At 43.3% G+C, this 12,576-nt stretch overlaps 1 protein-coding gene across 2 annotated transcripts in view; it reads left to right on the top strand.

Moving 5' to 3' along the window:
- Positions 1–448: 448 nt before the first annotated feature.
- The window catches only part of MAPK1 (mitogen-activated protein kinase 1), a 35,534-nt gene continuing 23,406 nt past the window's right edge, over positions 449–12,576 (top strand). For both annotated transcript variants that reach the window (XM_027892593.1, XM_027892591.1), the window contains exon 1: positions 449–817. In XM_027892593.1, coding sequence (XP_027748394.1) covers positions 675–817 — 143 coding nt within the window. In that variant the 5' untranslated portion in view covers positions 449–674. The remainder of the gene's footprint in view (positions 818–12,576) is intronic.

Raw genomic sequence — 12,576 nt, 5'->3', positions numbered from 1 at the left:
GGGCAGTGGGATGGGATGTGTGTTGGCATGGGCAGTGCGGTGGGATGGGCACTGGAATGGGATGGGCAGTACGCTGGGCTGGGCACTGGGATGGCATGGGCAGCACGATGTGACGGGCAGTACGCTGGGCTGGGCACTGGGATGGGATGGCAGTAGGCTGGGAGGGGCACCGGGATGGTGCGGCGGGAGCTCTCCCCGCCCGCCTCCATTTCCCGCCGTCACCTGACGCCTCTAATGGCGCCGGGCGGTCGCGCACCCGCCCCACGTGACCCGCCGCGCACCCCACGTGACCAGCGGCGGCCGCGCCCCCTCCCCAGCGGCTGCGGTACCGCAGTCCCGGCCCCGCCCCTGCCGCGCGCGGCTCCGCCCCCGCCGCGCGCGCGGCCCCGCCCCGCGCCGCTCCCTGCGCGCGCCCCCGCCCTCCCCTCACCACCCCCCCTGCCCGGGCGATGCGCGCGCGCGCGGCCGGCGGCGCCTCCTCAGAGCGGCCGCGGCGGGATCGGCGCTGACGGGGCGGACGGGCCAGCACCGGCGGAGCGGCCGCGGCTCCCGAGCGGGCGGCTCCTCTTCGTCCCTCCTTCTCCTCCTCCCTTCTCCCTCCTCCCTCCCGCATCCTCCTCGCCCGCTTCCGCCCCCCCCCGCACGCAGGCACCGCGGTTCCCGGCACGGACAACATGGCGGCGGTGTCGGGGGCCGGGGCTGCGGGCGGCTCCGCCAGCGCCGGCGGCCCGGAGATGGTGCGAGGACAAGTGTTCGACGTGGGGCCGCGCTACACCAACCTCTCCTACATCGGCGAGGGGGCCTACGGCATGGTGTGGTGAGTGCGGCCGCCGGGGCAGCGCCCTTGCCCCGGACGCCTCCCTCCCTCCCTCCTCCCTCCTCCCTCCTGCCCGGCTCCGGGCCCTGCCCGCCCTTGCCCTCAGGGAGGGGAAGCAGCTTGGCCTCGCTCTCCTCAGCTCTGCCTCTCCCTCCTTGTTCCCGAGGTTGTCCCTCGGGCATCACCCTTCCTTCCCCTCCCTCCCTGCACACCCCCCCGCCCCATCCTTTCCTCGGTGGGTGCAGCCCAGCGGCTCCTTTGGTTTCACTCGCGCGTTTGTTTTCTGTAATATTTTTTTTTTCTCTGGAGTGGGCCGCTCTCCTTGCTTCCTCTCGTCTCCGTAGTGCCACTGCGGGCGTTCAGGAAGGCAGGGGAGGCGGTGAGATCCCGCGGCTCTCCCCGTGCCCTGCCAGGCTCACCTGGCTGCAGCAGCCACAGGTCGCAGGGGGGTAGAAAAAGTCAATCTGAGCAGTACGAGTGCCTGCCCCTGGCTGGCTTTGCTCAGGACGTGCTGTCGGTGCTGCAAGCCGGCCAGATTAGTGCCTGCATTAACGTGTGTGGAGGTGAAAGTTCTCGCAGCCGTGCTAGCTCTAAGATTATTTTGTGTTATGAAGACTTAATACTAAGTCCCGCTAGAAACGATCGTAACTGTTTGCTTTGGGTAGCATCAGTCTTAAAGAGCGAGGTAAACGAACTGCAAAAATCGTGAACTACTGAAGACGTGAACTAACCGGATTAAGAGTGTGAGGTGGATTTTTTTAGCGATCTAAATGAGTTGCGGTGATGCTATGTGGTGGTGTATCTAGTGACTGGGTTAGAAACCTGGCGTGCTCAGTGACCTTACTGAGGATTTCAACCTCTTTTATTAGTAAAAGAGGTTTAAAAACCCCCTTACTCCTGAAATAACTTATGGGATGCAGATGATAAACTCTCTTTTTTTAAATCGTTTTGTCAACTTTCTTCCAACACTGTCTCCGTTTCTTCATTATGGTTTTTGACCAGAGGTACTAAATGAGGTTTACAGGGCATGACTTCATGAAAGCTTTATCAGCATTAATTTCTCTCTTTGATCTTTTGTAAACTAGTGCATTTCTCACAGCCTTCAGTTGTACGTTACAGATGTTTATAGCTGAAGGTTTTTGCACATAGTCATTGAATTGTGCTGGCCTGTCAAGATGAAGTCATCCTATGTTTCAGGGTGGGAGCTTTCATCTAGGCCTGAGCTTAGTTGGGAGATGAGCCTCTCTCACAGAGTTTTGTGTTGTGGCCTTCACTTTTTTTTGCTATGGGAAGAACCTTCAAAATGTAGATGAGAAATCCCATTTACAGTGTCCTAATATCCTTGTTACTGTTTTAATGTTAGAAATCACTGCAATATATCCAATCCAAAACTTGTTGATGTAACTTCTGGAACGGGCTGTATTTTATTATGGTTATTTTATCATCTGAACCAGTGCAAGGAAATGGGTGCAGATAACCTTGGTTCTGGCTGCACTGGTTTGCACTCGCAGTCTGATTTGGGAAGGTGCTTGGAAATAGTGCTTCCCAGGTGTGTGCTGTGCACAGCCTGGATCTCGTCAGTGGAGTGTTAAATTGTGTTTCACAGACAGCGTGAAAAGCTAGAATATTTCACCATAGATCAGGGATTGCAAGAAGCAGCACGATGGCAGTTGATGCCCTTTTTTGGCATCACCGTGCCAGTGAGCAGATACAGGGGAAACAGGTCCACTTCTGCTGCTCCAAATGGTGTGTTGTAAAGTTCTGCACTGAAACTGTTTCCCCTCCAAATCCAAAAAGTTGTCTTTTATTTAAAAATTTGTTCTAATAGTTTTTGTCTGCTGTGAACGCTACACAAAATTACTAACAAAAATTCCAAATCTCCAGTTCAGTTGAAATATGCACTTGGCTCTGGTGTGTTCTAAAATTATTAATGTAAAATCCTAGATTATGTATTTTGTGCTCTTAATTATTGTTCTTCTGCCTTGGGTGTGAAATGACAGGGAACAAAGTCTCGGTTTGTACCATGTCCTTGATAAGGGAAGTGTTTGATGCACTTGCTGTAGTTAAATACCATAGCAACTGTACTTTATTGTAGTGACTCTGATTAAATGCGATTCCTTATCCATCACAGACGTCCAGGTTACGCAGTTTAGTACTGTGTGTCTTGTGTTTTGCTCTGGTTGCTAATGCAGTGAAGATCTGCAGAAGCCTCTCCCTCGGGGGTGGGGTAGAGGGCAAGCCGTGAGTGTGCAGATGGAGATGTTTCCTGCAAATGCAAAATCCATTTAAATTCGAACACTTTAATAAAGGAAAGCAAAGCGGGGCATGATGGCTTTGTCTTGGACATCGTTGGAAATGATGGTTATTTACAAGTGCATTGTGCCATAAGGCTTGTTATATGGAAACCAAGTATTTTTCACTCCTAAAATCCTTCACTCTTTTTCTTGTTTTTATCCTAATTCTTATGTTTCTGGATTATTGGATTAAGGAGTTGAAAAAAATAAAATGCTTTTGATTATATTAATAAAAAGGCAAATTAAGTATTCTTTGCATAGGGCTGTTACCGTCAGTCTTCCATTTTGATTTTGCAGCAAAGAGAATCATGTTTGAGAAATATTGATCAGAACATAAAATAACAGCACGGGAAATAGAGGAAGATGTTGGCTGAATAGACTGTACCCAGCTGTTCTCTCATCTGGATTTGAAAACCCTTAAAGGCTTTTAACTATTTCCCTAGTGCAGCAAATTTTTTACATAATCAGGTTTTGAGTAAAAATAAACTCAGCAGAGTAGTATATTTACTGCTGTGTTGTGGTTGTGCTTTCTCAGCTTCCTAAGCAGAAAAGGCACCTTATCAGGCAAACCCCCATCTTAATGTCCTCTGGCTAAACTGCTGAAAATGTCCGTCCTGTAACACAGGAAATTTTGTTTACTCAGAAATTTTGTTGCAGAGTGTGAAGTGGGTAGGAAGTGGATCCCTGTCAGTGTCCCTTTCTAACCTATTTTTGTTTCAACAGTTTTGCATGTGAAATTAGGGGATGAGCAGAGAGCAAAGTTTGAGCCAAGATCCTCAGCATTTCCTATGACTGCAGGACATTCTTTGAGCAATTATTTAGTCATACAGTCACGTTTGTTACTCTGAATTAATTTATCCAAATATATGTCAATGTTGTGTTTATTGTTTTCTTCCCCTCCACCTTTACTTAAGAGCTGTTAGTTGTTTTGAGGGGTTTTGGTGTTAAGTTTTTTATGTGACTTTTCCTTTCTTTCAGTGATAGGGGATTATCAACCTCAGAGTCAGTGGGATCCACTTCTAGACCAAGTCGAAAGTTTCAGACACAACAAACTATGGAAGGTTTTTGAGATTGCTTCCTCCTCCCCTAATGTGGGATTGTTTTTTTTAAATATTATTTTTTGCAACAACCTGTTATCAGACCATACTTTAAACATACTGAAACAGCAATAAAACCATGATAGAGCTGAGCTTTAAATTTCCAGTGGGACTTGTTCTTCATCCAGTTGGTCAGTGGTAATTTGGCAAGGATGATAATTTGACAGTATAAAACAAGTAATTGTTTTGGAAAGAAATGGGGAATGGGAATATGACGGGGATGTTCTGGTTTATATCCTAGTTTTTGGGAGCCTCTTTTGTCATCAGGCTTATGTGAATGTGAAGTATTTCAGTGCTGCAAATAACTGCTTATAAATAGGCAACTGAATGCAGATGAATATAGTTGGAAGAAAACAATCTTGAGGTTCGGATCTTGCATTTCTTGGTCTGATTTTGACTTTGTTGTTACGAGGAGATCTTTGTGTTATTGATGTGCAGTGTGAGGGTGATATTGGAAGTTAAGGCAGTCAACAGCTAAATGTTAAAGTAATACTGAAAAGAATATTTAAAACATTTGGCAGTAGGTTTTCCAAAGTTCTGCTTCTCTCTACTGTCTCATGGAAGAGCCCTACTTCTAGAGCATAGGAATCTGAGAAGTATATTCATAAAGAAACTAAAACCAGAAGGAAGTCAGGAATAGAGTGATCTGCAAGGCATGGATATTTATATTAAAATATGAAAAGTTGAAGGGGATTGATGGTTGTGTAATACTTTCTTTTGAGTTACATGAAAAGGTAGGGTTTGCATCCTCTGTGAGGGTCAGACTGGTGGTCTGGGGTGCACTGCTCAGTGGCAAGGACCAGAAACAACCTGTAATGTTTTTTGGTTAACTACTGCCTTGATGCAGAGAGAGAGAGAACCCTTCAAGGGTAGAGTGAGTGCAGGAATTTGTGTCCCTGTTCGTGTGTGCTTGTAGGGAGCACAGGTACCTGATAATTAGCATGTTCTGTCTGTGTGATAAAGAGAACAGGGAGCTGATACAAGTTAGCCAACCCTTCTCTGTTCGAGGATCATAGGAGGAGGGAATTAGGGAGTGTAATTGGTGGCTAGTTACCAGCTTCTTCCCTCTGGGGAGAACGCCAGGGTGAGCGCTTCACTTCAGTCACTCCAACTTCTAACCCTTGCCTAACTTGACCTGGGGACCCAGAGGGTCAATTAGAGCTGCTTTTCCTGCTCTCCCCGGTGAGGGACAGATGGTCCATGGGCAAGCTGTGCAGGAGGGATGGGCAGCAGCCCCTGGCTCTGGTTTTGTCAGAGCTCTCTTTGGGGTTTATGGAAGATGAGAGGGAGCAACTTTTCCTGTCAGCCCAAAGCAATGGGATACTGGCTTCATGGCTGAAGAGTGCAGCTGATGGACACTTGCATTTTATAAATACACATTTTCTTAAGGCAGCATGAATCTAGCCCATGGAAACAGGCAGAGATAACTTGTGGGTCTTCTTTTAAGCATGCTTTATTAAGGGATCGCAGCATCTGGATGAGGTTTCATCTCCTGTACCCTTATATATGACTCTTGTATTTGTTGCCTGCCTTCCATCAAATTGGACAGATGGTACAAGTCTTAAAGAAACTTTCTAAAGGAAAGTTTTTCTGCAAGTTCCATAAAAATAAGTATTTTATCTATATGGTACTCCACTGAGGAAGGAAGTGCATCAGGGGGTCACATATGAGAAATCAGGCTTCCCCGAAGAGATGTGACATGCCCCAGTTTCACAGATGGATTTATTGATTTATGTTACTTTTGAGACCAGAAATGTGTAATTGTAGGACACTAGGCTCTGTTAGTTCAGAGGCTCCTTGTTCGGGGGTGGGAATCTACAGCCCACGGAAGAGTTGGTGCTTTACCAGCTGAGTAGGTGAGGAGCTCAGCTTGTGTTAAAAACTAGTACTTCACTAGCATAGTAATTTTTTTAATGCTGCTTCTGTTAATGCTTTTTCATGTCTTTCAGCTGTGATCTAGAAATGAAAATAATTGGTGGATTTGATACTTAATAAAAATACTTTATGACATCTTGCTGTGGAATATTTCACAGCACGATGTAAGTTGAAAGGGATGTCCTGAGGTCATGTAGTCCAACCTCCTACTCAAAGCAGGGCAGATGTCAAAATTAGACCAAGTTGCTCAATGTGTCCACTCAGTATTTCCAAATTCTCCAGGGCTGGAGATTCCACAACATCTATGGGCAACTTCTGGTTGTAGTGTGAAACCAATTGCCCAGTGAAACTCTTGCCCTTAAAAACATGGGAGTTTCCCTTGGAGTGACTTGCAACTGTCGCCTCGGGTCGCTTTTCTCTGGGATCCCCCTTTATGAAACTTAAAAGAGCAGTTGGATCTTTTACACCACCACCCCTTTTTTCCCTCCTAACCTGTTCAAACCCAGTTTCCTCAGATTTTTTTTAATGTCATGTCCTTCAGCCCCCTGTGCATCCTAATGGTTTTTCTGCTGGATTTGGTCCAGTACTGGGAGAGAGGAAAACTGGTTGCAGTATTCCAGATGTGCCTTCCCAGCAGTAATCATTTCCCTTGACCTGCTGGCCACACACGTAATGCAGCCCAGTCCATGGTCAGCCTTCCTTGCTAGGAGCCGACGCTGATAATGGATGAAGTTGGATGTTGTTCTGGTAATTTGGAGAGTACTTTCACTTAAAGTGATGCATTGTAGGAACTTTTCAAGTAATGTCTGAACAAAACCGCAAACCCTTCAACATGTTATTAAGCAATTTCAATTGTATTTGATTTTGATTTCTGGATCGCTCAGATGAAACATGTGGAGCTATAAGCATTATTTTTTTATATAACTTTTATTTTACTGTGTTCAGCAGTGTAGTTTGTTTCAGGTGTTTTATCTGTATAAAATCTACATTCTGTTAATTGCTAGGACAGTTATTAAAGGTGATGGTTAACTTGTGTATAAATTCTCTTTTCAGAAGGGAGTGTATTTTCCTTTGCTCTAATACAACGAAGCAATTCTCAAACTCCTCTTTTTGCAGGGTACATGAAAAACCAAATACACTTAATGTCATTGTCAGCTTTGACCAGGTAGATTAATAAGATCCAAGCGGTAAAAAATGTCCCTAATTCAGATGGGGCTATTTGATTTGCTGTTGGTAGATACTTTTGCAAGGTTTCTTGTACTCCATGGGTGTGCAGTGGTTGGTTTCTGTTTCAGAAGCGTTCCTGTCCCCACCCGTTTCCTCTGAGAAGAGCCAGCACAGGGGCAGCTTCAAGTGCCCTGAGCTCGCTCTGTATCCTGGTCTCCCAGGAGGCTCCTGGTGCTCTGGCTCCCTGCATGCTGCCAAGAGGTTGTGTTGTGCCTCCCCAGTCCAGCTGCCTCTCAGAGGTGGATTAAATACTGATTTGTAATAGAACGATTAGATTTGGGCAGAATCTTCACGACAATCAGTTTTAGCAGAGCTGTGCACGTGTTTTTACTATCTATCTTGTTTAGCAGTACCTAAAATTACAACCAGCTAGGTTCTGTTAAGGGAAAATCTCTTCGAAGGTCTCCTTTTGTGTTTCAAAAGAATTTTCATAAAATAATGAAATACTCTGTGGTGGGTAGAATGCAAATGAGAGTTTTTGTTACATGGTGGAAAGTAATTCGTCTGTGTTGTGGGTATGTTTTGAGTACCAGCAGCTCACAATTAGGCTTCCAGTTTATAATGTGCAATTACTTCATTTTGCAATTTCTCTTAAAATTAGCAGCTGCCACTGCAGTACCTCACTTCTTGCTTGTTTGGAAGGAAGGCACCAAGTATTGCTGATGTGTCCTGAGTAAAAGTGCAGGTCATTTGAGCACCGCAAATCAATACTCACCAAAATGCCTCAGTCTGGAATTTGCCCAATTTTACTGGGATTTGAATGTTGCAAAGTACCCCAAATGACATTCAGGCTGACTTTTATATTGGATTTTTTTCTAAGTGTTTCATAATTGTGAAATAGCTTTCTTTTAGCTACACTAACCAACATGTCATAACGGTAACAGCCCGTCTGAACAAAACCCCAAACAGTTAAGATGCTGAGGGTTTACTGCTGGCATGTTGTTATTAAAAAGATGGAAAAAACATTCAGAACATGCCTTATAAGCTGATACTGCAAGGAAGGAACTTCCGATACGGCGAGATGCACACTTGGTGCTGGCAGTTTGGCTGTTTTGGTTTGGTTTGCAAGTGCAATACTGAACTAGCCATGGCAGGGTGAACAGTAGCAGTGACCTTGCTCTCATCGGTGTTTTGGGAGAGTTTTCATTTTGCACTGAGGTTTCTATGGGTTTGGGAAAATCTCTGCTTCTAAGGATGCATGGATGATTTTGTTCTGCTTTCTGTTGGAATGAAATACTGTGAACTGTCTCTTCCGAAGATTTATATAGTGTGGAATTAATTAAATAAGCTAATTACTAAAACCCAGAGTAATTGTCCGGATCTCGTGTTTTTTCCTTTTTCTAAAGCTGATTTTAGGAGAAGTATTTGGGATATAAGTCAGATTAGAACGTTACTAGACAAAAGACTAAACACGCTGGGGGATTCATTAATACCGTCACTGCTCAGCTCTTTGGTAGTGTTCTCCCTTCTCTCTAGGACAGGGGAAATGTTTCCTGCACAAATTTATGGTGCCTGCTTTGCTGCTGGGAAGGGTGGTGGTTGTTTTCCAGGCTCTGGAGTAACAGTGGTGACATAACTGACCTGCCATCACTGTTTTGGTGGCTTTTTCCTGCCTCTTGAGAAGGCATAAACACAGGAGAAGGAAGTTGGCACTTGACTGCCTCGTTTGGAGGCTGAGCTTTCCTGGCCCAGACACCTGAGCTGTGGTTTCCATGACTGACTTTTGCTGATCTCGGCCTGTGCTGCTGCTGGAGGGGCAGCCTTTCCCTCCGTGCCTCTGGTCTGTCATTCCTTCTCCACTCTTGTGCCGGTGCCTATGCAGCTGGAGAGTTTGCTGTGTGGGAAAACTGGTTTAGCTGAACAGTTACTTCATAAAAAATAAAATTTAAGGGTAGTAGGTTGAAGTGATGGACACAACGCCCTGTGAGTGCTGGTGCTGACACAATAAGGGAAAGGCTTCTTTGCTGTTCCTGCTTCAACTCTGAGCTGCTTCAGTTCTCTGAGCTGGCACGAAGGAAGGCACTGCTCCAACCAAAGAAGTGAGAAAGGGCAGGGATGTGAGGCACAAAAAGAAGAGTGATCCGTAACCACTCCTTTTAATTCCCTGAGCCCTTAGGTTGTCTCGGATGTTGTTGAGCTCTTACAATTTTAGCCTGAAATTCATTCCCACAGGAATTACCTTTATATAGAGAGAAGAAAGATAGTGATATTTAATATCATATTTTATCACAAGCAGTGGGTGCCTTTGAAGTGAGGAGTTTACTTCACAGATAGCCAAAGAGCCTTTAAAAAGGCAGTGAAGTTATTTAAATATGGCACATGCTATCAAAGGAAATATTGGCAGTGGAGAATCAGTAAACCTTGAAAATGGGGAGGGTAAGTGGGAAGGGAAGACGTAGATAAAATAAAGTGTAAGAGTTTTCTATTTTTTGACCAACTTGAAGTGGCATAAAAAAAGTGGGTATATATGGTGGTTTGAAGTCACAGTGCTTCGCAGCTAAAGGTGTGGAAATTAAAATACACATTAGAACAGATTGAGAGGAGTGATCTTTTTTTTCAAACAACTAAGATGGATCAAAACTCCATAAAGTTAAATAACATCTTTAGCCAGACAATACAGAATCTTGTGTGAAATAGCCAATGGTTTTCTAATGCTGGTGTTAAGGTATAGTTCTAAAATGTTCCTCTTCGTAGTTCTGCTTTGTAGGTGACACAAATCATTTTATCTGCCACACCCAGGATTATGAATTGACTGAGCTTGTGGCAAAAGTAATTTATTTAACAGACTCCATTTTACATGACTAACTATTTGTTTTCAAAATACCAGAAGTGATCTAAGGAATTAAACTATTAAGTAATTATTATGTGCATAGTAAATAGCTTAAAATTGTATTCTTTACAAGGATCCCTCAGTTTCTACTTTCCAGATTCTGAAAAGTAAAATTGTGCCTTTGTAACCCATTGGAATCATAGTCATAGAAGGGACTTTAAAGGTCAGCTAGGTCCACTCCTGTGCCATGGGCAGGGACATCTTCCACTAGCCCAGCTTGCTCCAAGCCCCATCCAACCTGGCCTTGGACACTTCCAGGGATGGGGCAGCCACAGCTTCTCTGCCAGTGTTTTACCAGTCTCAAATAGAATTATTTGAGCAGATACATGGAAGCAAATCTCTTATAGAAGGTTTTCAGAAGTGCCATAAGACTGGCATGAAGGGCAATAACCTGTAGTGGATCAGAAGATGTGAGTAAAATCACTTCAGAGTAAATATTCACCTTTGTCATGGGAGGAAGGAGTTGGCATAATTGTAGCAGAAAGCCTTATTGCTAGGACTGATTTTGATTGTTTTGAGAAAGGTGACTGAAAAAGTAGGTAGTAAAGGTGAAAGGAATGCTGTTGCAGTTTGACCCAGTAATGTTCAGAGGTTAACCAAAAGCACAATAGAGCAGTTCTGAGGTCGTTCCATGGGCACCTTGCTATGGACTTGTGGTAAAATAAAGAGCACTGATTTAGAAATTACAGTTCTCTTTCCCCTTGTTAGAAAAGAACAAAAATCAACTTTATAAGAAACACAAAGCAAAAATAGTTCATTTAGATAACTTCTATAATAAAAACCAAACCAAAGCCAAAGCAATGATCATTTGATGATGAGCAACAGAAGAAAAAGGGTTAGGAATATGGAGAGATAGATAGATAGATAGATAGATAGATAGATAGATAGATAGATAGATAGATAGATAGATAGATAGATAGATAGATAGATAGACAGATAGATAGACAGACAGATATAGATATAGATATGGATGTATGAAATAAGGAACATGAGGAGTTTTGAAGTATGATAGTTGCTTTGCAGAGGGCCCATGATAAACAATTTAGAAACAGGGATTCGTATTTTCTCAAGCCCAGAGCAATGATCTATCCTTTGATACTAGAATCCTGACAAAAACTACTTGAAAAATCCCAAACTAACCCCAAGATTTTCAAATAGCATGCAATCAGGAGTTCTCAGGTAAGGCCAGATTATTACTACTGCAAATTGTATCATGTCTCCTGTATAGTTATTTTAGTGTTTCCTTGTTGCTCAGTCATCCCCTGCTGCCATTTTTGTATCAAGCAAGTGGGGACCAGTTGTCACTGGGTTTCAGTGTGTGCAGGGAGCTGTATGTCACTTACTCTGAAGTATCTCAGTTTTGAATTCATGTTTATTGGCCTCTTTCTTTAGAAGCTGTCAGTGCTTATGCATGTTTCCCAAAGACTAAGAGCACAATACATACAGCTGTCTTTTAATAAACAGTGGAGAGTGTCTGTAACATACCAATAGATGATTCAAGAGTGCTGAATTACAGCTTATTTGACTTTTGCCCCCAGAGTAGGATGAAAAAGTACATGATGCTCCTGTTACAATCTTTTCAGTTCTTGAAAAGCAACTAGTGCTTCAAGGCTGAGAGTTTTTTGTTTGTTTGTTGTTTTTTAAAGTATCTCATAGGTAGCTCTCAATTTTCATGGATTACTGACTTTTCTACATGGTAGGAATTAGTCTGTAAAGCTGAATCTTTAATGGAGAAAAATAGAAGTGTATAAAGATCTTTGCTTCCTGAATTCACAGCTGACAAGCCTGGGAGATGCTTTGTTATTGAACTAAGAATCAAAAGGAAAACTGAGCAAGACATGGGTTAGTTGTTCATAAACTGAGGTCTGTTGAAACAAGGCGAATATATCCTAAAACAAATAGACATTTACTCCTTTGAAAACCAGGTGCTGCTTCTGTAAGTTGAGCTAATAAAAAAAGTCTAATGAATAATATTCTTACTTATCTCAAAAATATGATAACTAAATGAAGGAAAGTAGCAAGTATTTATGGTAAACGTAGATGTTTACAATTGGTTACAAAAAATAAATTCAGCAGTATAAAAATGACGCATTACTCGATGTCCTCAAATTGGAAACTTTGACTACTATTACCCTTTTTTCAATCTTTTCTCTTTGTTAAAAGAATCATAAGCTGTATATTATAGCTGTTCTCTGTATTTTAATCATCTAGAATAAGAAACTAATTATTCTGAAGGATCTGGAAGAGTTAATATCTGATTATAAAAAACAGGGCCCAAGCAAACAAAAAACTCCAGTTGCCCCTGTAAATCTGCACTCCTATCAGCCCCTCCCCACCCCACCACACCAAAGTTGTAGGGAACAGTCTGTTATGGTACTGCTGGTTATTACTATGTCATAATACTGTGTTATTTACAGCAGTCTTAGAAATAAGTCT

This window comes from Empidonax traillii, unplaced genomic scaffold (assembly GCF_003031625.1).
Source record: "Empidonax traillii isolate 1590-97213 ecotype Southwest subspecies unplaced genomic scaffold, ASM303162v1 scaffold361:size2146424, whole genome shotgun sequence".
Taxonomy (NCBI): Eukaryota; Metazoa; Chordata; class Aves; order Passeriformes; family Tyrannidae; genus Empidonax; species Empidonax traillii.
Note: the sequence above shows the minus strand (reverse complement) of the source record. Positions and strands in the feature narration are given on the sequence as shown.